Below are 24233 nucleotides of genomic sequence, written 5' to 3' on the forward strand. Positions count from 1 at the left end.
GGGGATGAGTTTCAGATTCTTCCTTAGGAACAAATTTTAATTTTATAAGAGGACACTGGAACCTTGAGGGAGAGATGAAAAGGCAGAAATGGGCCTTGGAATGAAAAGTCACCCTCCTCTTAGTTTTAAACTTCTACCTGGTCAGAGGCATGTGCTTTCAATGTTCCAAGATGCTATTTCTGCCTAAGTGTACCTCTTTATATGCAGACCCATTTTGGGGTCAGCTACTCTAGTTATCTGGGGCTGGGGCTGGGGTGTGGTCTGATCAAAGGTAAAATTAAACTACGCACTGACCCCAACCCACTGTGATCAACAGGAGGAAGTCAGCCCCGAGCTGCAGTTCCTTGCCTTATGCGCAAGTCCCAGGCCACTCTCTTGAAAACTTGACCGTGATGTGCTTATTTAAAATCTGGAGCAGATGGAGGTAGGAGAGCTGGTTGGAAAGACTTGTAGGAGTCTCTTCTGCCCTGTCTGGGTCTATTTGCCAAAATATACGACATGTATCAGGGCAAGGCATTGGTCCAAGCCCATTGAAATTCTGCTAGCAATCCAAACAGTGATGGTATTTCAGATTGGTTCTGCGAAATGATCAGTTAGGAAGAGAGAAATGAGGTGTGAGCATCTGGCTACTGCAGCCTAGTGACTGGGACAGTCCCAGGGGCGGGCTCGGGGTGAGGGGGGCAGCCTCAACTACCCTCCCAGGACATCTGCCGCTGGAAAGCAGGGAGAGAGCCGCACGGGCAGCAGGTGCTCTAATTTGAGTCCCATGCCGTTTCTCACTAGCTACGTGACCTAAGCAAGTCCTTCCCATTCTCTCGGCCTCCTTTTTCCCCCAAGTATAAAATAGACCCTGGATGGAATTTTCTCTAAGGGCCCTTCCTGCTAGAATATTCTGTGACTTTTCTGACACTGGTATGATTTCTTTTTCTCTGTAGTGGGAGAGGGCCACACAGCCACCTGTTTATCTGAAGCCTCTATGTTCTCACACTGCCCTCTGCTGGCCATTGTGAAAAGTGCCACCGATAGCTTCTTTGGAGTAAGGCAAACCAACCCGATTATACAGAGTGAAGTAAGCCAGAAAGAAAAACACCAATATTTTTTTTTTTTTTGAATGCTGAATTTTTTTTTTTAGTTTTTTATTTTTTAAATTTTAAAATCTTTAATTCTTACATGCATTCCCAAAAATCAAAAAAAAAATCAAAAAAAAAAAAAAAGAAAAAAGAAAAACACCAATACAGTATACTAACACATATATATGGAATTTAGGAAGATGGCAATGACGACCCTGTATGCAAGACAGGGAAAGAGACACAGATGTGTATAACGGACTTTTGGACTCAGAGGGAGAGGGAGAGAGTGGGATGATTTGGGAGAATGACATTCTAACATGTATACTATCATGTGAATTGAATCGCCAGTCTATGTCTGACGCAGGATGCAGCATGCTTGGGGCTGGTGCATGGGGATGACCCAGAAAGATGTTATGGGGAGGGAGGTGGGAGGGGGGTTCATGTTTGGGAATGCATGTAAGAATTAAAGATTTTAAAATGTAAAAAATAAAAAACTAAAAATTAAAAAAAAAAAACCCCATCACTGATTTAGTATTAAGTGTCAGCAGTACACTGGGCATGGTGACAGAAAGCCTATACATTGGAGACAAGGGAAATATCATACAGCCATACTCACAGAATAAGTATAACTACAGATGCTGACAAAACAGCCCACGAAAGACATGTCTTCATTTTCTTTCTTTGCCATCTTCGTCTGTTCATGGTGTTCTATGCCACTGTATGAAAGAAAGGACCTCAGTGGATGGTAAGGCTCCTTGCCTCATATCCTAGAACCTCAGGCTCCAGGGGCCCTGGCACCACCCTAAAGAGGCAGTTCTGGGCCAGCAGCGCCTCAGAGGTGTCAAGTCATCCCCAAGGCCCTGCTTCCATCTGAGAGGTTTTGAAACTCAGGACCAGCTCAGAAGTACACCTTCCATACCATTTCAAATGCCCTTTTTGAAAAAGAATTCGAACTCAAAGAATCCATGAGCCTTCCTTTAAGCTCTCTGGCTGGAACGGCAGAGTCAGCTATGTGACTGTGGTAGATTTAACACACCCGCGCAGCCAAGAGAAAGGGAGCGGGCCATGGAGCCCAGCCTTTTCTGGATGGAATCTGATTTCCTGTTAAGTCCAGCCCGAGAATTGTCTCACTCCTATGTCTCTTTGCTTATTCTCGCTGAGCATGCACTCACTCACCAAGGCAAGGGACCAGGGCTGGCATGTGCTAGCCTATGTGCGCACACCAGGCACCGCTTGGGCTCTAGTGCCGTGAGCAATATGGGAATTGGGCCACACCACAGTCTGCTCTCTTGGTAGCAGCTCAACAGTTTATCAGGCTCTCACCTCCTAGCCCTTGATGCAGGAAAGCTTTGCGCAGGGCTCAGATTTGAGTCAAGCATTCAGTGCATCTGACTGCGTGCATCTCCTTTGCTAGTAATAACATGGTCCCGGCAAGCCTGTCTTGCCCCTCACCCTCCCACCAACCAGTCCTTTCCTCCCCCAACAGCTGGTTCTTATCTGTCTTCCTTGTTCCAGCTTCAGGCAGGCTGCCCTGGCCTCATGCTCGCTTGTGCGCGCTCTCTCTCTCTCTCTCTCTCTCTCTCTCTCACACACACACACACACACACGCACGTTCTCCTAAATACTCATTGATGAGTTTCAACATTGAAACTGCCTTCCTCCCACCTACCCCATCCCCAAACCTCTAAGGGTTCCCTATTTCCTGTCACATCAAGTCTTCCACTTCCCTGCCTTGCTTTCCAGGCCTACTTCAGTTGGGGCCCACTCAGCCTTTCCAGAGTGGCCAGTGACTGCCCCCACTCCCCCCACCCCATCATGGACAGAATGTAAGCATTCCACAAACCCTCCATGGTCAACCCTGCCTTTGTGTTCCTGTAGCACTTATGCTCCATTCCGGACTTGAACTGTTTGCTACAGCTTTGTGTGCATTAGTCTTGAAAGCTAGGCCCACATTTTAAACTTTGTTAATCCTTAACAGCAGCCCAGCAGTATTTTTTAAAGTGTTCTATTACTTTTTAGTTGTGTATGGGTACTGAACATTTTTAAGAATAATAAGAGAACCACCATAAACAAAAGTTCAGCAGCAGGAGGTTAGAACATAGAAAGTAAAAGTTCAACTCCCATCCCATCATTCCCAGAAATAAGCCTAAGTTAAGTGCTCTGCAGCCTAGCACCCTCTGTAGGGTTGTGTTGGAAAGATTGCGTGGTAGGTGGTAAACCCAGAGAATTACATCGCCTGGGGAAGAGCATTTTTTACTTCTTAACAAGAGTCCCAGGTCTTTGTTGGCCTGCTAGACTTTGGAAATTTTAGTCCAAAGTCTGCACACAGCTGGCGGCCACTTGGGTGTCCAGTACGTGACTCTAATCACCACATAAAGCTTCTGTCCTCTTTTCAGCCCTTTCAAAAGTAAATCATGAAGGTGAATAGGAAAAAGCACATTTAATGGACTTCTCTGAGAGTTTTTCACAGGACTGTAGGAAATTGCCGACAGTAAGTAAAGGGGTTGAGGGACTGAGATGGGAAACGTTTATGAAAATAGGCTTTCTACCTGATATGATGTTGTTTTCTCTGAGAGTTAATGCATATTCCTAATGGTTTTCATTTTTATGCCAAGAAAATTCAGTTCCTACTGGGATTTGTTCTAAATAGTAGCCTAGCCCACCTGTGTTGCACCCACTGGGGTTAATTCTGCATCTCAATCAGCTTGAAAATGTCAGCCTGAACTCTCAGACTTAATTGTTACAGACGCTTTATAAATAGGGCATTCAAAATCCTCAGGCTGTTCCCTCTTGCTATCATAATTGATACTTAATGGATATTCTCAGCCTTCTTTGGTTTTACACATTCAACACTGTACAGATGGCAGGGGTAGTAAAGGGAAGAAGAGAGACACAGAGGGGCAGATAAACAGTGTGTGTGTTCGCTGTGGGTGTCTGTTTCCAGTTGCAGTCCTGGAGTTCTGGGAACAGCTGACAGAGGTGAGCCTGCAGCTTGGTTAGCCGGGGGTTTCTGGGTTCTTTTCGCTGTGGCCCCCCAAGGCAGTGTTTTATGGACACAGCTATCTCTGAACTTCAGCTCAAGCATGTTGGCCATTTGGATGTGAGTTCGAAAACGTTCCAATGCTCTCCAGAGTTCTGTTCATTTGCTCTTTTGACAGTCTGATGGATGACCTGGCATTAACTAGGAAGAGGACAATATTATCCAGCCTGAATAACTAATCTCCTAAGAAGTACAAAGTTGAAGGATCTTGGTGCACATGAATCTTATTAAATGTGCTTATAAAATATGTTCTATCCAAATAAGCTTAGCAACCCCTAAAATAGCCTTTTCTGATCCGTGTCTGGAACTTTGGCATGCTTCATAGGTCTCTAAGCCAGAATTATTCAGTGAAGTGATGACAGTGTTCTTTGTGCATGGGAAAATGGGAAACGGGGATGGTAACTCCTCTGTTGCCTAATTGTACTCCTTCTGTCCATCTCAGGGGAGACCAGGACCAATTGGAATTCAAGGTCCAACAGGTCCTCAAGGACTTCCTGGCCCTAGTGGTTTATCAGGGTTGAAAGGAGACAGGGGCTCCCCAGGCCCACTGGGACCGCATGGACCAAAAGGCGATAAGGTAAGAGCACCAAAGCTTGAGTTTTCCTTTGACTCATGGGCCATGGGTGTGAAGGTCAAAGGTTCTAAACCTCAGCTCTGTCTATTCATGAAAAGAATACTAATTGCACATACTTTGGTGCCAGGCTACACACTTTAATAATAGGCAGGATGGGTGATATGCTCCCATTTCTGGACAGAATCCCATAGCCAGCAAGTCAGAAAGTCCAGATATCAGCTATTTGCCAGATAAGTGGGATGACCGTGGTGGAAAAGTCCAGAGGGTTTGAGCTGGAGGTGGATCAGAAGGCAAATAAACAGGGCAGCAGAGGAATCCAAATAAGGGGAACAGGACTCCAGGGGTCAGAATGCTTGGAAACCAGCTGGGCCACAAATATCGGGAAAGAGATGCAAGAAGGGAGATTGGTCATGTCATGGCAGCTGGCTGTCTGAGGTTAGCAGTTAATCACCTCCTATTTACTGCACTGGTGAGAGCAGGATTCCTACCCTAGGGTTCTGCAGATGGCCAAGCATGTGACACCTGGCACACGACAGAAGAGATCAACAACAGGTTTATAACTCACACGCACTCACAGCACAGTGGAAGAGGACATCACACACCGTGCAGGGCCACACGGTGCTTTCGCTCTGGAACAAAGTAAACAGAAGGGCTGTGGGAGGCAAACTCTGCCTGTCAGGAGGATGAGTGTCCCCAGGTTCCTGAAGGAGGATATGCCTGGCTTGTTTGAATAATTCATTGGGCCAGCAGGGAACTGAAACCTACAACTCAGGAACAAGCAGGAACTGTGCCCAGTATATTTGATAAGAAGAGTTGTTTGCCTGTGAGATCTCATCAGGAGCAAAATGCCTTTTGAGGCACTCCCAGTTTTCCCAGGACTTCCCAGGTGGCACTAGTGGTGAAGAACCTGCCTGCCAATGCAGGAGACATAAGAGACATGGGTTTGATCCCTGGATCGGGAAGATCCCCTGGAGGAGGAAATGACAACCCACTCCAGTGTTCTTGCCTGGAAAATCCCATGGACAGAGGAACCTGGCGGGCTAGGGTTGCGAAGACTTAGCAAGCCCACATGTAGCCTTCCCAGATGTCAAGGCACCATATAATACTGAGCCTTATTTTTAGGTCTGACACCACATGGTCTAAGACAAGAACTGCCCAAGACCTTAGGTAAAGGCTAGTGATCACTTGGAAGTGTAGTAGAGAGCAAGGTGATGTGATGTGTGTGTGGCAGGGAGGGGGGCGGGGGCGGGGTACAACACCCTTCTTAACAACTGAGGTCATTAACTACATGAACAAACCTACCTCATCTAATGGAGATCAGTTGGACCATCTCTTACATTCCTACTCCTTTTTTTAGGGTCCCATGGGTGTTCCCGGCTTTCTTGGCATCAATGGAATTCCGGTGAGTGTGTTCATAGAAGCATTTTGAAATTTTATTTTATGAAAGTAGACTTGATTTACAAGATTGTATTCACTTCTGCTACATAGCAGAGTGATTCGGTTATATATGTGTATATATTCTTTTTCATGTTCTTTTCCATGATGGCTTATCACAAAATATAGAATATAGTTCCCCTGGGCTATACCTTGTTTATCCATTCCATAGAGGCAATTTTAATACAACCTCTAGATTCTGCCTCATAGCTTAAGTATTTTGGTCTTAACCACATCCTGTCTCAGGCATGCATGCTCAGGGCTAAGTGTTGAGATGTGCGTGGTAAGGCTTGAAGAGCAGTGCTCACCCACACTTTCCTTGGGATTCTGTTATGGGGAGCGCTAAATCATATAGTTGGGGATGCAGAGATATGTGCAGGCATAAAAAACCATCAATATCTTAGACAAAAGGAGTTGAGTCTTCCAGGTTGAGGGCAGCTTTCACTGGGAATGAGGGACTGGTTCTGAAGTGTGAGGACAGTGCCACATGAGAACACATATATCCTCATTATCAGAAAATTAAGAAGGTACACGAAATTAGACAGAAAAATACTTACTGATACTTTAATACATTTAATTTCAATAATTTGTTCTCTTCAGCCTTATTCCCAAGTGAATTTCCCTTTAGATTTTTTGGAGTTCTAAGTACAAATTTTAAATGTTGCTTTCCATCTGTAGTTATTACAAAATACTGGTTATATTCCCCAGGTTGTACGATACGTCCACGAGCCTATCTGACGCCCAATAGTTTGTACCCCCCACCCTCCCAACCCCTGAAAATAGCGCCCCTCCCCACACACCAATAGCCACTAGCTGTTCTCTATGTCTGAGAGTCTACGGCTTTTTTGGTTCTATTCACTAGTTCGTTGTATTTTTTAGATTCTACATATGATTGACATCATATAGTATTTTGCTTTTTCTTTCTGACTTATTTCCCTCAGCATAATGCCCTCCAAGTCCATCCATGTTGCTGCAAATGGCAAAATTTCAGTCTTTTGTATAGCTGAGTAGTATTCCTTATATATATATATAATATATATATATTTCCTATATATATATATATATATATATATATATATATATATATACACCACATCTTCTTTATCTATTCATCCAATACTCAGGTTGCTTCCATACCTTGAAAATTGTAAATAATGCTGCTATGAACATTGGGGTATGTATATCTGTTTGAATTGGTGGTTTTTTCATATATATACCCAAGAATGGAATTGCCAAATCATACGGTAGTTCTATTTTTATTTTTTTGAGAAACCTTCATACTTTTTTCCTCAGTGACTGCATAACTTTACATTCCTACCAACAGTGCAGGAGGGTTCCCTTTTTTCCACATCCTCGCCAACATTTGTTTATTTGTGTTCCTTTTGAGAGTAGCCATTCTGATAGGTGTGAGGTTGTACCTCATTGTGGTTTTGATTTGCATTTCTTGATGATTAGTGATGCTGAGCATGTTTTCATGTGCCTGCTGGCCATCTTCATTTCTTCTTTAGAAAAGTATCTATTCAGGTCTTCTGCCCGTCTTTTAATTGGGTTGTTTGTTTCTTTCATATTGAGTTTTATGACCTGTTTATATGTGTTGGATATTAACCCTCTATCAGTCATAGTTTTTGTAAATATCTTTTCCCATTCAGTAGGTTGTCTTTTCATTTTGCTGATGGTTTTTACAAACTAGCTACTCCAAAGATCACTTGAAGACAACCTCTTCCCTTCATGCTGAGGACCTGGTTTTGCTGGAGATAAGTGGGGAGTCTGGAGCTTGCAGACATGTCCTTTTCCCATTCCATCCAGCCCAATCCCCCCTTATTTTATTGAATTTCTCCATTTTTACTCAATATCCCTACTTATCCTGCCACTGGATATTGCATGGTAACATTTCTCCAGCTTTTAAAATACAGTATTTGGAACTTGGTACTATCACTTTTTAGTTCTATTCCTCAGTGCTTCTCCATATATTTAATCTTTAACCTGGGCTATGTTTGCCTCTAGCAGTGGTTTTCACCCTTAGGAACCAAATCTGGTGTGGAAGCTCAGCATGTAGAACAGAGAAAAAGTGGAGCTCCTCCATGTGAGGGAAGTCCTAGAGCCTGCTTTTATCTTTCTAACAGCCTCTAAGGGGTTCTTTTGAATCATATCAAAACAGTTTAGTTAAGTCTTGACTTAACAGCTTCTTGTGCTATACTACATAATCATCTAAGATCAGGTAAGGGAGTTCAAATTGCTTTGTGCCAATCTACAGGTATTTTTCTTGAGTACCCGCTATGTGGTAGCACTCTACTATGGGAATACAAAAAAAAGGCATCTGGCTCTGCCCTCAGAGATATTATCATCTGATTCATTTTTATCCCCAGATTTGGTGTACATTTGTGGCTTTGGCAAAGAGAAGACTCACTTGCCTTGTGTTTGTTACACATATCAACAAATCGGCCATCAGATTTTGGCCTTTTATTCAACTGCAAAGTCTGCAAAATCCCAGAAATGGGCCATTGGAGAAGTAAGAAGTAGATAGGGTTGGTTACCCACTTATGACTTTCCCTGGTATATTCTCATGGCTATGTTCTAAGACCACATCATCCAGCGTCTCCACTCAGCATATGTGTCTTGAGGGAACCAATGGGTGATTGTTGTTATTGTTCAGTTGTTCTGTCGTGTTTGTCTCTATGAGACCCCAAGGACTGCTGCATGCCTGGCTTCCATGTTGTTCACCATCTCCTGGAGTTTGTTCAAACTCATGTACACTGAGTTGGTGATTCCATCCAACCATCTCATCCTGTCATCCCCTTCTCCTGCCTTCTATCTTTCCCAGCATCAGGGTCTTTTCCAATAAGTCAGTTCTTCGCGTCAGGTAGCCAAAATATTGGAGCTTCAGCTTCAGTGTCAGTCCTTCTAATGAATATTCAGGGTTGATTTCCTTTAGGATTGACTGGTTTGATCTCCTTGATGTCCAGGAGACTCTCAAGAGTCTTTTCTGGCACCACAGTTCAAAAGGATGGAAACTAGCAAATTAGAGGTCACCTCTTCCATTTATCCTGTGGATCCAGCCTCAACAGATGAGTGGAGGATTTGAAGCTCACAGCAGTACTACACCCTTCCTCCTTCAATCTCTTTTTAATGGGGGCTGGAAGAAATGAATCCTGTGAAGCAGAGGCTGATTCCCATTCACAGCTGGAACCTACCCCAGAGTCCAGCTGGACACTTCTGCGTCCAACCGTCCAACTTGTGGCCAAGAGAGCCTGAGGAAGTCTAGACATTGATCGCTTCTTTGGGGGCCTTTGTTGCTTGGGAGAATAAGTCCGGATTGCTCCAAATGAGTCTGCTGCTTCCAGTAGAAGTCCCCATCCCCTTGGCTCTCTTCTTGCCCCACCCCCTTGACTTTCAGTCTCTTTAGCTTCAGGATGCAAGCCTCACTTACTCCAAGAAACTTTATCCCCTGTTTCCTTCCCTCTCTTCCAGCCATTCATGATGTATTAAGGAGTACCTTCTGTTGACAGCTTACCTCTTTTCCATCTCTAATCTCCCAGGAGTCTTTGGAATGTGTACCACAAACTCTAGCTCCTTATTGCATATAGTGCATGGTATTTCTATATTTTCTTGTATGTTAGTCTTATCTGCTTTTGCATTCCAGTCCCCTGTAATGAAAAGGACATCTTTTGGGGGTGTTAGTTCTAGAAGGTCTTGTAGGTCTTCATAGAACCATTCAAATTCAACTTCTTCAGCATTATTTGTTGGGGCATAGACTTGGATTACTGTGATATTGAACGGTTTGCCTTGGAATACAAAAGTAGGAAGTCAAGAAATACCTGGAGTAACAGGCAAATTTGGCCTTGGAGTACACAATGAAGCAGGGCAAAGGCTAACAGAGTTTTGCCAAGAGAACGCACTGGTCATAGCAAACACCCTCTTCCAACAACGCAAGAGAAGACTCTATACATGGACATCACCAGATGGTCAATACCAAAATCAGACTGATTATATTATTTGCAGTCAAAGATGGAGAAGCTCTATACAATTAGCAAAAACAAGACTGGGAGCTGACTGTGGCTCAGATCATGAACACCTTATTGCAAAGTTCAGACTTAAATTGAAGTAGGGAAAACTACTAGACCATTCAGGTATGACCTAAATCAAATTCCTTATGACTATACAGTGGAAGTGAGAAATAGATTCAAGGGATTAGATCTGATAGACAGAGTACCTGAAGAACTGTGGACAGAGGTTCGTGACGTTGTACAGGAGTCAGTGATCAAGACAATCCCCAAGAAAAAGGAATGCAAAAAGGCAAAGTGGTTGTCTGAGGAGACCTTACAAATAGCTGTGAAAAGAGAAGTGAAAGGCAAAGGAGAAAAGGAAAGATATACCCATTTGAATGCAAAGTTCCAAAGAATAGCAAGGAGAGATAAGAAAGCCTTCCTCAGTGATCAGTGCAAAGAAATAGAGGAAAACAATAGAATGGGAAAGACTAGAGATCTCTTCAAGAAAATTAGAGATACCAAGGGAACTTTTCATGCAAAGATGGGCACAATAGAGGACAAAAAAGGTATGGACCTAACAGAAACAAAAGTTATTAAGAAGAGGTGGCAAGAATACACAGAAGAACTGTACAAAAAAGGTCTTCACGACCAAGATGATCATGGTGGTGTGATCACTTACCTAGAGCCAGACATCCTGGAATGTGAAGTCAAATGGGCTTTAGGAAGCATCACTATGAACAAAGCTACTGGAGGTGATGGAATTCCAGTGGAGCTATTTCAAATCCTAAAGGATGATGCTGTGAAAGTGTTGTACTCAGTATGCCAGCAAATTTGGAAAACTCAGCAGTGGCCACAAGACTGAAAAAGGTCAGTTTTCATTCCCATCCCAAAGAAAGGCAATGCCAAAGAATGTTCAAACTACTGCACAATTGCACTCATCTCACACGCTAGCAAAGTAATGCTCTAAATTCTCCAAGCCAAGCCTCAACAGTATGTGAACCATGAACTTCCAGATGTTCAAGTTGGTTTTAGGCAGAGGAACCAAGGATCAAATTGCCAACATTCTTTGAAAAAGCAAGAGAGTTCCAGAAAAACATCTACTTCTGCTTTATTGACTATGCTAAAGCCTTTGACTTTGTGAATCACAACAAACTGGAAAATTCTTCGAGATGAGAATACCAGACCTGCGTCCTTAGGAATCTGTATGCAGGTCAAGAAGCAACAGTTAGAACTGGACATGGAACAACAGACTGCTTCCAAATAGGGAAAGGAGTACATCAAGCTGTATACTTTCACCCTGCTGATTTAACTTATATGCAGAGTACAGCATTTCTCATGATGTAGCACAAGCTGTAATGCACATTACTGGGAGAAATATCAATAACCACAAATATGCAGATAACACCACCCTTAAGGCAGAAAGTGAAGAAGAACTAAAGAGCCTCTTGATGAAAGTGAAAGAGGAGAGTGAAAAAGGTGACTTAAAGCTCAACATTCAGAAAACTAAGATCATGGCATCCCGTCCCATCACTTCATGGCAAATAGATGGGGAAACAATGGAAACAGTGAGAGACTTTATTTGGGGGGCTCCAAAATCACTGCAGATGGTGACTAAAGCCATGAAATTAAAAGACACTTGCTCCATGGAAGAAAAGTTATGATCAACCTAGACAGCATATTAAAAAGCAAAGACATTACTTTGGCAACAAAGGTCCATCTAGTCAAAGCTATGTTTTTTCCAGTAGTCATATATGGATTTGAGAATTGAACTATCAAGAAAGCTGAGTGCCAAAGAATTGATGCTTTTGAACTGTGGTGTTGAAGAAGACTCTTGAGAGTCCCTTGGACTGCAAGGAGATCCAACCAGTCCATCCTAAAGGAAATCAGTCCTGAATATTCACTGAAAGGACTGATGCTGAAGATGAAACTCCAATACTTTGGCCACCTGATGCAAAGAACTGACTGATTTGAAAAGACCTTGATGCTGGGAAAGATTGAAGGTGGGAGGAGAAGGGGAAGACAGAGAATGAGATGGCTGGATGGCATCACCAACTCAACGGACATGAGTTTGAGTAAACTCCAGGAGTTGGTGATGGACAGGGAGGTCTGGTGTGCTGCAGTCCATGGGATCACAAAGAGTTGCACACAACTGAGCAACTGAACTGAACTGAACTGAGTCTTATTTAGCTCCTTGAAAGCCCGGAGTTTTGTCTTCTGTTCCTCTCAGAGGCCTCAGAGACCCCAGGGCTAAATTCAGCACAGAGTAGGAACTCTAGAAATCCAACCTCTAGTACCTCGTAGCTCTAGTAATAGCTACAAGAAGATTCCCGTGTAGGTCAGTCAATAAAGAATCCGCCTGCAATGCAGGACATCCAGGTTCCATTCCTGGGTTAGGAAGATCCCCTGGAGAAGGAAATGGCAACCCACTTCAGTATTCTTGCCTGGGAAAACCCATGGACAGAGGAGTCTGGTGGGCTACAGTCTATGGGGTCGCAAGAGTCAGGCACGACAGAGCGACTAAACCACCAGAGTACCTATAAAAGAAGCAGTTCTCAGACTTGCAAGGCTCCCTCAGACAGAGGAAAACACAGAGACCCTAGGATCAGTTGGACTAATTATTTTACCCAACTTTCAGCAGCACTTATTAAGCAATTTGGCTAAAACCAACACATCTTACTAAACTGGATCACTGCACAAATCTGCTTCCCCTCTTAATATTGGCTGATTGCTCACATCTGTGTCACTGGTTTTGGTCCCAGAACTCCATTTTTGCTGTCATGTAGATGATTTCCACATGAATGAGCAAGATGATCCAAGTCCGTGCACCCAGGGGCACGGCCACCAGTTGAGAGTGAACAAACAAGCAGTCATCAAGATATTCAACATTAAATAACATAGACAAGGGACGACAGGACTGTGGCTTTTAATGATATCACAGATGTGAGTTGAGCTGTCGGGACCCCCCAAAAATGCAGGTTGATCCAATGTTTTCAGTTCAAATAAGTTGGAAGCAGAAGTTTTCAAGTTGTCCTTTGAGATTTCTGTTGAGCTTTTCCCACGGAGTTGATCTCAAACATTTCTCTGCCTAGAGACTCATAAATGAACACACCAGATTTATATCTTCAAAGTGACCATGTACCACTCACCAAATGGAAACATTTCCTTTCCAATCTGGGTTCTATGGAACATTTGTTGTTGTTCTTCAGTCACTAAGTCATGTCCAACTCTCTGTGACCCCATGGACTGTAGCACACCAGGCTTCCCTGTCCTTCACTATCTCCAGAGTTTGCTCAAATGCATGGCCATTGAGTTGATGATGCCATCCAACCATCTCATCCTGTGTCACCCCTTTCTCCTCCTGCCCTCAATCTTTCCCAGCATCAGGATCTTTTCCAATGAGTTGGCTCTTCGCATTAGGTAGCCAAAGTATTGGAGCTTCAGCTTCAGCATCAGTCCTGATGAATATTCAGGGTTGATTTCCTTTAGAATTGATTGATCTCCTTGCAGTCCAAGGGACTGTTAAGAATCTTCTCCAGCAGCACAGTTTTAAAGCATCAGTTCTTTGATACTCAGCCTTCTTTATGGTCCAACTCTCACATCTGTACATAACTATTAGAAAAACCATAGCTTTGACTAGATGGGCCTTTGTCAGCAAAGTGATGTCTCTCCTTTATAATATGCTGTTTAGGTTTGTTATAGCTTTTCTTCCAAACAGCAAGCATCTTTTAATTTCACAGTTGCAGTCACCATCTGCAGTGATTTGGGAGCCCAAGAAGATAAAGTCTGTCGCTGTTTCCATTTTTCCCCATCTATTTGCCATGAAGTGGGGAACATGAACTGGGGACCACTGCTTTTCTGTAATACAGCATATCCACCTGTCCTGTGTGTTTAGTCTCTTGTGGCTTTATAGAACCATGGTTTTCTCTTTCAAAAAGCTATATTCTCTTGGAGAGCTGGCACACACATATGTGAAGGCATTTGTTGTCTCTACCCAGAAAGGGCATAACCAAGGTCCCAGGACTAAGTAAGATCCCTAGTACTGAGCCAGCCTGTTGTCTTAACTCATCTCTGTTACCCAGTTGAGAGATAACCCCTAGCAAATTTGGCTGGAACATTTTTTAATGATGATTAGAACCCCAGGAAGAAATAGACACTCTACCTGAAGAAACTGACTGAGTAGAGTTAAATGAAGGGTATATTTAAAGCAGGCATCTCCAACCTCTGGGATCTAATGTGTGATGATCCGAGGTAGAACTGATGTAATAATAATAGAAACAAACTATACAATAAATGTAATGTGTTTCATCCCCTTTACTTCTGGTCCATGGAAAAATGGCTTCGTGAAACCAGTCCCTGGGGCCCAAAAGGTTGGGGACTGCTAACATAAAGGATGCAAGCAGGATTAAGGGAAACAGCAGCGGATGCAGAAGTAACCAACACAACGCTCTTACCACACCTAGTCCCAAATGGGGAGAGGAGGAATAGTAATCCTGGAACTCTAAGACTGGGAGCCATGGACTAGAACTTGTCCAATGGGAACTAACATTGTAGAGAAATATGGGCACGGCCACAAATACTGCCAGGGAGGAAGGGTATAGGAGAAATAAACAACCTGAGCTCTTCCTCATCCTGGTCTCCCATGTCCTGCTTGTGCCTCCCAGTAACCACATACAGCTGGAAAACAGAGGGAAAGGGAGCCTAGGCATACCACGTGTAAAGGTCAGCCTCCCAAAGCACAGATGTGGGGAAGGTAGAGTGCAGATCTCCAGGGCCAATAGGGATAGCCATCTCATTTGGTAATAAAATGTTGATGACTCCAGTGATGTGCTGTGCTGTGCTAAGTTGCTTCAGTCATGTCCGACTCTTGCAAACCCATGGACTGTAGCCCTCCAGACTCCTCTGTCTGTGGGATTTTCCAGGCAAGAATGCGGGAGTGGGTTGCCATTCCCTTCTTCAGGGGATCTTCCTGACCCAGAGATCAACTCCACATCTCTTGTCTCCTGCATTGGCAGGTGGGTTCTTTACCACTAGTGCCACCTGATGACTCTAGTAAGCTGTCTCAATTTCCCCAGTTCAACTAAGACTCATCATCTGAGTCTGCAGAGGCATAACTTGCAATAAACAGCAAGTTTATTGCAAAGGTAAGTTTATTGATCACTCCTCTGGACTCTGTGTTCTGTGAGTCCAGCAGTCTAGACTCACAATGGACCATCTAACCTACAAGTAGAACAATAATAATAAAAACAAAACAGAATTCTCCAGAGCATTCTCACAATAAACATTTGTCAAAAGATTGTTTCCTCTAATAATTTGAAAAGTTGATTTTTGAACACGACATGTTTTCTTCAAATCAGTAAATATATATTAATATATGTATGTATGTTTAATCAAATACATATATATATATAACCAAATACACATAATATATGTATATGTATTTATATATATAATATATATGTATATGTATTTATATACATATAGGTATTTGGCTTTAATACATATATAATATATATTATATATGTAATATGTATTTGGCTTAAAAAGTGTATGAGTAAGTGGGAGAATGAATACCTTTTGTTGATCTGCCTAGAGTTTTGGTCTTTTAGGTCATCTCTTTGTGCCATACCCAACACACACCTGCTTTTGATTTCCTACACATAGGTATGAAATATACCAAGTACACTTCCTATACACCAAGAAAGCACAGAATTATTGAATTCAGACACCAACTGTATGTGAATGATTACTGATTCCCCAGCAAACCAACTGCCTCAGTAGTGAGTATGGAGAAAAGGAAAAGATGCAGTTCCCTGGCTGAAGAAATAGCATGACACGAAATAATGACAGAATAAAGTTCCAAGTGTGATTCTTGCTTGTCTTGTTTAATTTTGAGCAAGCGGTGTTCAGGAGAGGTGGTGCTATGGAAACTCCTTCTGCTCTGTTAACCAAAATCCAGCATCATTTCCCATGCAGAGCTTCTAATACAGAGAGCCAGGCCAGGCTGCCCAGGTTTCAGTCCATTGTGAGGAATCCCAAGGCCTGGCATGATTCCCTGTTGGTAGCAATTCAGCTGCCAGGCAGCTAAGACCCATCTTAGTGCATCTTTCTATTAAAGGAAGGTAAAGCCACAGCACTCTTTGTAGCCCGTCTCTTCATGCTTGATCCCTTTGGTTTCGGCTTGTACAGCATCAGTCCTTTGGGCAGGGGAAACACTGAGCTGTCATCTGCTCCCTACACCTGAGTATAATGAACAGAGATGGGAGCAGAGGTGATGAGGCAAAGGGAGTGGACAAGGAGCCAGAATTCGGGAGCATCCTTGGCTCCTCTCACTGTGAAACTTGTTGGATTAGCTGAGAGTCCTGTGACTGACTCGATCTCTTCTTTTCTCTTTCATCAGGGCCACCCTGGACAGCCAGGACCCAGAGGCCCACCTGGCCTGGATGGCTGTAATGGAACTCAAGGAGCTGTTGGATTTCCAGGCCCTGATGGCTATTCCGGGCTTCCTGGACTACCTGTAAGCTGCCACATCTTTGTACATTATTTCAAATGGTTTTGCTTGCCTTCAAGTGTGCCCTCTCTTCTGCTTTCTCTGGAGATCTTGTTAAGTATCCACGGGGCAATCACTGAAGCCCTTTGTCCAGTGCAGCACCACAATGTCAAAAGTCTAAAGAATACCAGTTTCAGGGGAGTGTACACATGCTACACTAGTTAGGTTTTTTTTTTTTTAATGATGCTTTTAGAGTTGGCAAGATTATTAAAAAAGACTGTAGTAAAGTTTAGAGCAAAGTACATGTTTGGCTATTTGACATTTTTCCCACATTAGACAGTATTGGGAAATGTAGTACTTGCAAGGCTTACATGGGATCATGGAAGCCCTAACAGTGACCCAAAGGGCTTGGCAGGCTTGGTCTCTACCAGGGATTCTTAACCACTGGTGACTTTGCATCCTTCCCGAGGACATTTGACAGTTATTATTGACACTTTTGGACTTTCCTGGTGGCTCAGCTAGTAAAGAGTCTGCCTGCAATGCAGGAGACCCCAGTTTGGTTCCTGGGTCAGGAAGATCCACTAAAGAAGGGATAGGCTACCCACTCCAGTATTTTTGGGCTTCCCTGCTGGCTCAGCTAGTAAAGAAGGAGACCCCAGTTCGATTCCTGGGTCGGAAAGATCTGCTAGAGAAGGGAATGGCTACCCACTCCGTATTCTGGGCTGGAGAACTCCATGGCCTATACAGTCCATGGACTGTGTATTCCATGGACTGTACTGTCCATGGGGTTGCAAAATGTTGGACACGATGGAGCGACTTTCATATCCCATAATGTAACTACATATACATATGTAATATTGACACTTTGGGGCTTCCCTGGGGACACAACTGATAAAGAATCCACCTGCAATGTGGGAGACCTGGGTTCGAACCCTGGGTTGAGAAGATCCCCTGGAGAAGGGAACATACTGGAACCCACTCCAGTATTCTGGCCTGGAGAATTCCATGGACTGTATAGTCCTTGGGGTTGAAAGAGTCAGACACAACTGAGAGACTTTCACACTCACTTTCATTGACCCTTTTGGTCCTCACAATTGGGAGCATGCTACTGGTACAGGACAGCCCCCAACCATAACATCAAGTTATCATCTGTACCAAAGTGTCAATAGTCAGAAATAATTGAGAAATACTACTCTACACTGACATAGCTTTCCCCTTGCCATCCTGTCCCCACATCATAACTCTTGGTTCTGGAATTGATACGGCATTTATTGGACATTGGTGTCATCACTTTTGCTTCATTCCATTCGTCCAGATAGAGCTCAAATATTTGGATCTAAAAGATCTCTAACAGATGCCATGCCCTTACAAGGCTGCTTTTGTGAGTGGCTGGAAAGAGAAAAATAATATATTTCAAACCCATTCTCAACCTCATTTGAAATAATCTAAGCAAATAAGAGTACTGATATAATGTTTAAATTGAAATTGCACTATCTATTAGACCAATTCCATAGCTACATGAATGACTTGGTATTTTACTGGAAGAGCATTGCTTTCAGTGAGCAAGTTGTGGATGTGAATGTACATGTAAGAGGGTAGGATAGACAAAGCACAAGCCCCAAATTGGCATAAGGGACTTTCACAACTAAGGACCAAACCAATGTATAGCAGAAAGTCGGGGAGAAAGATGTATTACCAACATAGTATAAGCTATTTGAGTCACAAAGGCCTCCAAACACTGCCATGGTAACAGGGCAAGAGAGCAAATCACATCTGTGTTAAAACAATGGAAATCTGGAAAAGTAAGGAATCGCAGCACCCAAGAGGGAGAAAAGAAATCTTAAAGTAATAAACAGCCCCTGACAGCCAAAGGACCGGGGTAAAACCCAATCCTGTCTCTACACCTTCCTTTAAGCCTAAATAGGAACTTGGTTGTGGATTTTTACTAAGCTGAACCTTACTAACCCTACTGGACACTGAATAGGTAGCCTTTGAAGTTTCTTTGATGAAAGTAGTGGCCACAAGCATAAGGGAAAATAGGAAGTGTTAGGAAAGAAACGGGTTTGTGCTTTGGGAACCACATGACACTTTTATTATACCTGTGGACCTTGAACTCGGGAATCCATCATTCAATCAATGTTTCTGTCCCCAAAGCTTAGGCCTACCCCCAACACTAATCCCAACTTCCATTTAGCTAACGGGACATTGATTTTCCCCAGGAGGTCAACATCTGGCAGATATTAGCTGGCGTCTGCCACTGAGACATTAAAAACTCTGGCTGATTAGACAGGTTGGACATACTTTGAACAGTTTTCCATGTTGACAGTGAGACACACCTGCCACTTAGATGTCAAAGCTGCAGTTGTATAGTAAAAGCACAAGATGGAGATGGTTACGTAATTATCTCCTAGAGCAGGGATCTGTAAACTGGCCCACATAACCTTTGTCCTGTGGCTTGTTTTTCCACTTTTTAAAAGATTGTGAAGAAAAACAGAATACAGGACAGAGCTCAAATATGACCCCCAAAGCATGTATTATTTACTCGCTGGCTCTCTATGGAAAAAGTCCACTAACCTCTGTCCTAGACAAAGTTCCCATCAGTGACATACCTGTGACATATGGAGCAGGTGAGCTATAGGCTTATAAGAGACATGTGTATTTTATGTGGATGTTTAGATTGGTTCTCTGAATAGATTCAAAATCTATGTTCTAATTCCTTAACAAACATCTGACTTGGAGGCTGGGGAACAGGCATGTAGCTTTGAGACATAGCACCTGTTCAGGGGCTGTACTTTGTATGCCTATCGCTGCTATAGAATAAGCCACATGGTTTCAGGCTTTTGCTTTTCCATCTAATCACATCATACTATTAACAATACCGCGTGCGTGCACATTACTTCACAAGTTTTTCTTATTTTATGCAGGGGCTTCCTGGTCAGAAAGGCTCTAAAGGTGAACCTGCCTTTGCCCAAGGTAGTTTCAAAGGAATGAAGGTAAGAGCCTTTAAGGCAGACAGCTGAGTAGGCTATAAGCTGAGTTCCCCAGGATGGAGCACCACATCCAATGAAAACATTTCTGGAACTAGCATCTGCATCTCAATTTAAGGAACAGATCAAGCTGGATTTAAAAACGATCTGGAACTTTTTGTGGTGGAAACATTGACAGAAATGTTTGCAACCATATTGTCAAAGAGATTTGCTTTGTCAGAGCAAGACCAAAAACAGGGGACGAATCAGCAAACAAACAGTGTGCATGGGTGTCGTTTTCCTTGACAGGCCGAGATACTTCCTGAAGGCAGATACCTTTGTTCTACTCCAGAATCCTTGATGTCTGCATGCCTTGGTTTGAAACCATGTGTCTCTACCCATCTTAGCTTGGCCACCAGTCCAGGATCATAGCTCCACCCTTTTCTCTATCTGCATACCAGCCCATCACCCTTGCTGGGCCCCTGGCTGTCGGCAAAAATTGTCCATCAACTCTGTAGCTGGCTGGAAACTTTCATCTCTTCCTAGAATTGACAAGAACCTTCTGTATTCGTGTGGCTGTATTCTTGGTGTAGGCTGCCTAGTATCCTGTGGGCCTTCAGTAAATTCCGGTGCCAGAGGATTGACCCTAATCCCTTGCAGAGTGAGATAGGAGCCCATCATTTCCCTGGGAGCAGATAGGAACCTATTGTGTCCAACATGGGAGGGGAAGATGTACCCAAGCTCACTTAGCTGGAGATAGTACCTTTCTGCCCTCTACCCATGCACAGAGCTGGACATCTCCAGCTCTTTAGAAGGCAGTGATGGGTGTACATAGCTGGGAAATGAAGAATGTACAGGGTTTGGGTTTTTTATGATAGTGGGAATGGCATGTTAGACTTGGAAAGGACTTTACTTTTATTTTTTATAAAGAAAAACTTTCTTTTCAGCATAAGAAGCACACAGAAGCACACACAGTACATACCAACAGAAGTTTAAAAAGTGCATTATGCATCTATGACTGCCAATTCACAGTACAAAAGATACTGCCTTTTAAATAGATAACATTAAAAAAGAAGAAAAAAAAAATAAAATAAAAATCATTGATTTAATAATGCAGCACCCTGGAACCTACCTGCAGCTTCTGAAAACCAAATGGCAGCCCATCTTGGGAAGCTCCTGATTGGGAGAGGGATGGCCTGTACCTGCATTTTGTTGCAAAGAGCTCAGGACACCAAAAGAGGAAAACAGGGTGGCCTAGGTGGCAATAAAACTCTACTAACAGAACAATTGTTTAATGGGGGGAATAGGAGAGGGACTGCACTGTGGTCCAGAGAGAACCTCATGATTCTCGAATTCATGTGGCTCATTTTACAGATAGCAAAACTGAGGTGACCCAAGGCTCTGTGACTTGCTCACAGGCATAAGCCAGCCTCCCAAAGAGCTAAAACCTAGGCAGTACTCTTCCCAGGTTGCAGAAGGCCGATTTTTTACTGTAAGCTAAGTGGAGTAAGACTAGCAGGTATCCACATATGGTCATTGTTGTAGCAAACATTGATTAAGTGGTTTTGCCAAAAATCAAAGAGACCCTGGACCTGGTGGAACACAGTAATTTCCACAGGATGGTTATATTACAGATTCGTATGGTGACTTAAGATGCTGCAAAGTAATTTAAACGTAATCAGAGACTATACACTCTGTTGATTCTCCCTTGAAATGTCTGATTTGCATTGTATACATATGGGCACAGATACTCTGGGGATGAAGGTGCACGGCAAGGTAGCTTTGCTTTCTTCCAAAAAGAGCAGGAAAATCACCAGCCCACAGAAGCAGTCTCTAATGGATAAGTTCCTAGCAAAGTCGAAAATTAATTAATTCAAGTAAAGAATGAAATCCTGTTCAATCAAGGTTATAATATTTTTCTTCTAGAGTCTAGATTTTCCTTAGAAAAAAAGGAAATGGTTGAATATGTCTGATGCATGCATTATTTAAAACACAAGACCTTGACAGAGGAGGCCCAAGCTTCAGCCATGCGTTTTTATGCCCATGCATCTTAGGTCAGTTATGTGTAAAATACCACAAGCTTAATTTCTTCATCTCTTCAATGTCCTGCTTTTGTCTGTTACTCAGGGGGAGCCTGGGCTGCCCGGACTGGATGGAATCACTGTAAGTTGTTACCTATGTGTTGAGCTCTCAGTGTTTGTCTGGTTAATAGTTACTGATAGCCCCTTTTCATTCCTCTCCATGGTGTTCGAAGGTCTTCATAAACCTTCAAGGAAAATCCAGAGGGTTGGAGTAAAACCGATCACTCTATTGACATTTTCAAAATAAGAATGTACTGAAGGGATGGACTAGCCACCTCCAGTGACACGGCAGCAGGCTTTCAGACCTCTCGGCCAGGGACCTACATCTCACCCGGGGATGTATCAGGAAAGAATCTTGCCTTTCACTGCACAAGCACTTGCTAAGTTTCCTGTGTGTTCAGAGGGCTACAGGTAAAACAAAAGAAGTGAAACACTCTTCTTTTAAAAGGTATTCCATAGAGAAATTCCTTTTAGGGATTCAATAATAGTGAGTCCATGAAAGGCCATGAGTTGTAGTAATGAGAGCTTTGTTTTACCTTGACTTTCCACATTGTCACCACTTGCCTTTGAAGTAGCTTTAAAAAGGCCCCTTCTCTCTTCCTCTTTTCCTGTATCAGGCTTCTTTCCTTTCTTCTTCCATTCCAGAACAGATATTGAGCTCCTACCATCAGCAAAGGGCCATGAGTGATCTCTGAGACAATGCAGACACAGTCTCTGCACACACACACACACACAGAGCCACCTCCCACCCCCAGGATGTGAAAAACTAGTAGGAGTGTGGAGTAAAAATTCCACAACAGCATCAAAGAAAGGGATGCTGTCCACCTGAGGCTACATCACTAAGAGAAGGTAGCCTCTAAGAAATGTGAGTGATATTTCGGCTGGCTGGCAATGGGAGGAAGCTTTCTAAACAGAGAGGGTATGTGAGAAAAGGTGGGCAATAAGCAAGATCTGTGCAGGCACACCTGTAAACAGAGATGAATGAGGACCAAGAGCACAGAGGTCTCCTAAAGTGGAACAGCATTGGCTAAGATCGTGGGTTAACTACATTTATGGAAGAACATCCAGTATATTTGCTCCGTAACTTCTCCTGGAGATGCATTTCCCTGCCCTCAAAGATACAGTGTTTGTCTGCATATCCAGACATGATAAATAAACCGCTTAGCTTTAGCCAGGGAGGGTTCATGGCTGGATAAGAAATTTGTGGTCAGTAAGGAGACCACAGGTTATTAGTTATTGTCAGAGCAATGTTCTACTCTCATATATTCCTGGAGAACCTGTGAACCCCTACTCTCTCTCCCTCCTAAGTTTTGATTTCACTTAATCTCTCCATCCTTCACCTAAACACAATCACCTTGTCACTTATCATTAAACTTATCACTTATCATTAAAACTGGGGAGCATATCATCTTTCCCCATACCATCTTTCTCTTCAGATTTCACTCTCTCACTTTTAATATTGTCATCATACAGTTCAAAATATTTTCTAGTTTTCCTTCTGATTTTTTTTTTTGACCCATGGGGATTCATGGTGATTAATTTCCAAATATTTGGTGACTTTCCAGATATCTTTATGTTATTGGTTTCTAGTCTGATTTTATTGCAGTTAGAGGGTACCCTCTGGATAGTTCCATGCTTTTAAATTTGTTGAAGTTTATTTTAAGGCTCCACTTATGGAACTATCTTGGTGAATGTTCCATATGTACTTAAAAAGAGTATGTATTGAGCTGGTTGAGAGTATAGTGATCTAAAAAATATGCATTAGGTCAAAGTAGTTAATAAAGTGGTGTGGATCTTCTTTTTCCTCACTTTTTTGTTCAGTTGTTCTATTAATTACTGAAGGAGGGATGTTCAAATCTCCATCTAGAATTGTGAACTTACCTATTTCTCCTTACATTTCCATCAGTCTTTGCTTTGCATGTTTTGAAGCTTGGCTACTAGGTGTATGCACATCTAAGATTGTTATATCTTCTTGATGAATTGAACTATGTTACTGTTACAAAGTGCCCCCTCTTTATCCCTAGTAATATTCTTTGTCTCAAAGTCTACTTTATTTGATAGTGATATAATAGCTTTTTTCTTTTATACGTTTTTGGCTTTTCTTAACTTTAATATGAAAATTTTCAAATAGAGAGCAAAGTTGAACCAAGTTTTCAGTGACTAGCTATACCATTAGTCCTTTACCTGCCTTATCACACTTCCATCCATCAATCCATCTTAGTCTTGCTGCATTTCAAAGTTAACTGCAAACAATAATACTCCTACCCCTAAATATTAAATACTACAGCATGGCTATCATTAGCTAGACTTCAAAATTTGTTTACAGTTTTTCCTTTCCTGTAAAATTTACATATAATGAAATATACAAATCTTAAATGTGCATTTGCTGCATTTTGAGAAATAAACATTTCTGTGTAATTCAACCCCTCCTAAGGTGTAGACCATTCCCATCACCTCTGAAAGTTCTCACCTGGGAACTTGCCTGGTGGTCCAGTGATTAAGATTCCACCTTGCAATGCAGGGGGTGTGGGTATAATTCCTGGTCAAGGAGCTAAGATCCCACATACCCCATGGCCAAAAATCCAAAACGTAAAA

The 24233-nt window shown here is 42.7% G+C and overlaps 1 protein-coding gene across 3 annotated transcripts in view; it reads left to right on the forward strand.

Moving 5' to 3' along the window:
• The window catches only part of COL4A6 (collagen type IV alpha 6 chain), a 345428-nt gene that overhangs the window by 268693 nt on the left and 52502 nt on the right, over nucleotides 1-24233 (forward strand). For all 3 annotated transcript variants that reach the window (XM_070292135.1, XM_070292136.1, XM_070292137.1), the window contains 5 exons: nucleotides 4553-4687; nucleotides 6042-6086; nucleotides 16502-16618; nucleotides 19516-19584; nucleotides 21685-21720. In XM_070292135.1, the coding sequence (XP_070148236.1) occupies nucleotides 4553-4687; nucleotides 6042-6086; nucleotides 16502-16618; nucleotides 19516-19584; nucleotides 21685-21720 (402 nt within the window). The remainder of the gene's footprint in view (nucleotides 1-4552; nucleotides 4688-6041; nucleotides 6087-16501; nucleotides 16619-19515; nucleotides 19585-21684; nucleotides 21721-24233) is intronic.

Source organism: Ovis canadensis, chromosome X (genome assembly GCF_042477335.2).
Source record: "Ovis canadensis isolate MfBH-ARS-UI-01 breed Bighorn chromosome X, ARS-UI_OviCan_v2, whole genome shotgun sequence".
Lineage (NCBI taxonomy): Eukaryota > Metazoa > Chordata > Mammalia > Artiodactyla > Bovidae > Ovis > Ovis canadensis.